The 1209-nt window shown below is 58.6% G+C and overlaps 1 protein-coding gene across 1 annotated transcript in view; it reads right to left on the minus strand.

Moving 5' to 3' along the window:
• The window catches only part of RAB44 (RAB44, member RAS oncogene family), a 30154-nt gene that overhangs the window by 13979 nt on the left and 14966 nt on the right, over positions 1–1209 (minus strand). The window contains exon 7 of the mRNA XM_023747707.1: positions 395–804. Within this exon, the coding sequence (XP_023603475.1) occupies positions 395–804 (410 nt within the window). The remainder of the gene's footprint in view (positions 1–394; positions 805–1209) is intronic.

The following is a 1209-nucleotide window of genomic DNA, read 5'->3' on the forward strand; positions in this document are numbered from 1 at the left end:
TACCTCTTTGGTGACCAGTTCAGTCCCCACCCAGCTGGAGCTCAAGAGGTTAGAAGATAGAATCATCTAGCCTCTCTGAGATCACCAGTCCTGAGGGTAGACTAGCCTCTCTGGCTCAAGTCCTGATGCGAGGCGCAGTATCAGAGTCTTGGTTAAGGGCCCTCTCTACTTGTGACTGGATCGTCAGTCCCTGACCATCATCCCTATCATATGGGTCTAAGCTCGCGACCTGTGCGCTGGGACAGCTGGGGAGTAGGCAGTGGGAGAAGACCCCCGGGGAGAGGGGCCAGCCGCCAGAGGAACAATCACTTTAAGTGCTGCTGCCACCAGGCCCCCTGTTCCCCAGCTGGAGTCGAGGGGAGAAAAAACTCCCCAAAGAAGTGGGTCTCAGGGCCAGGCCCGGGCCCTTCCTGAGGGTGCGCGCCGAGACCCTCCGCGGGCCGCTCTACACTGAGGTCCTGCCCACCTGGGCCCACTGCTCTCCCTTCCTCGGGCCTGGCTGTCACCCCAGGGGGGCTCCTTGGGGCCCCATTGGCATCTGAAGATGGATCCCGACCAAATAGCAGATCATGCTGCTCTGAGATGGAGATCTGCCTGACCACTCGGGGTATCTGGGGGGCTGAGGGGGATGTGGGGGTCGCGGGCGGGCTCCACAGGAGCTGTGGGGTTCTGTGCCAGGGGCTGTTGAAGCTGTTCAGGAGCCGGTCCCAGTCATCATTGTCCTCGAACAGTCCCGGCAGGGGCGCCTCCTCAGAGGAGACCGCCTGAGGGTCGGGAGCCTCGTCCTCACCTGCTCTGGGGACACTGGAAAGGGGTGGGAGCTCAGGTCAGGGAGGCAGGCGGACGCACACCAGTCCCGCCTGCAGCCCTCACACAGCTGACACCTCAGTTGCACACGAGACCTGTGAGTGAGTGTGAATGTGCGTGTGCGTGTGCATGTGCGTGTGTGTGTGTGTGAGTGTGTGCGTGTGTGAGTGTGTGTGAATGTGTGAGTGTGTGTGTGAGGGTGTGTGTGTGTGTGTGTGTGTGAGTGTGTGTGATTACGTGAGTCCATGTGTGTAAGTGTGTATAAGTGTGTGAGTGTGTGTGAGTGTGTATATGAGTGTGTGTGAGTGCGTGAATGCATATGTGTGTGTATGAGTGTGTGAGTGCATGTGTTAGTGTGTGTGTGTGAGTGTGTTTGAGTGTGTGTGAGTGTGTGTGTGTGAG

The sequence above is a fragment of the Myotis lucifugus genome, unplaced genomic scaffold, assembly GCF_000147115.1.
Source record: "Myotis lucifugus unplaced genomic scaffold, Myoluc2.0 scaffold_953, whole genome shotgun sequence".
Classification (NCBI taxonomy): Eukaryota; Metazoa; Chordata; class Mammalia; order Chiroptera; family Vespertilionidae; genus Myotis; species Myotis lucifugus.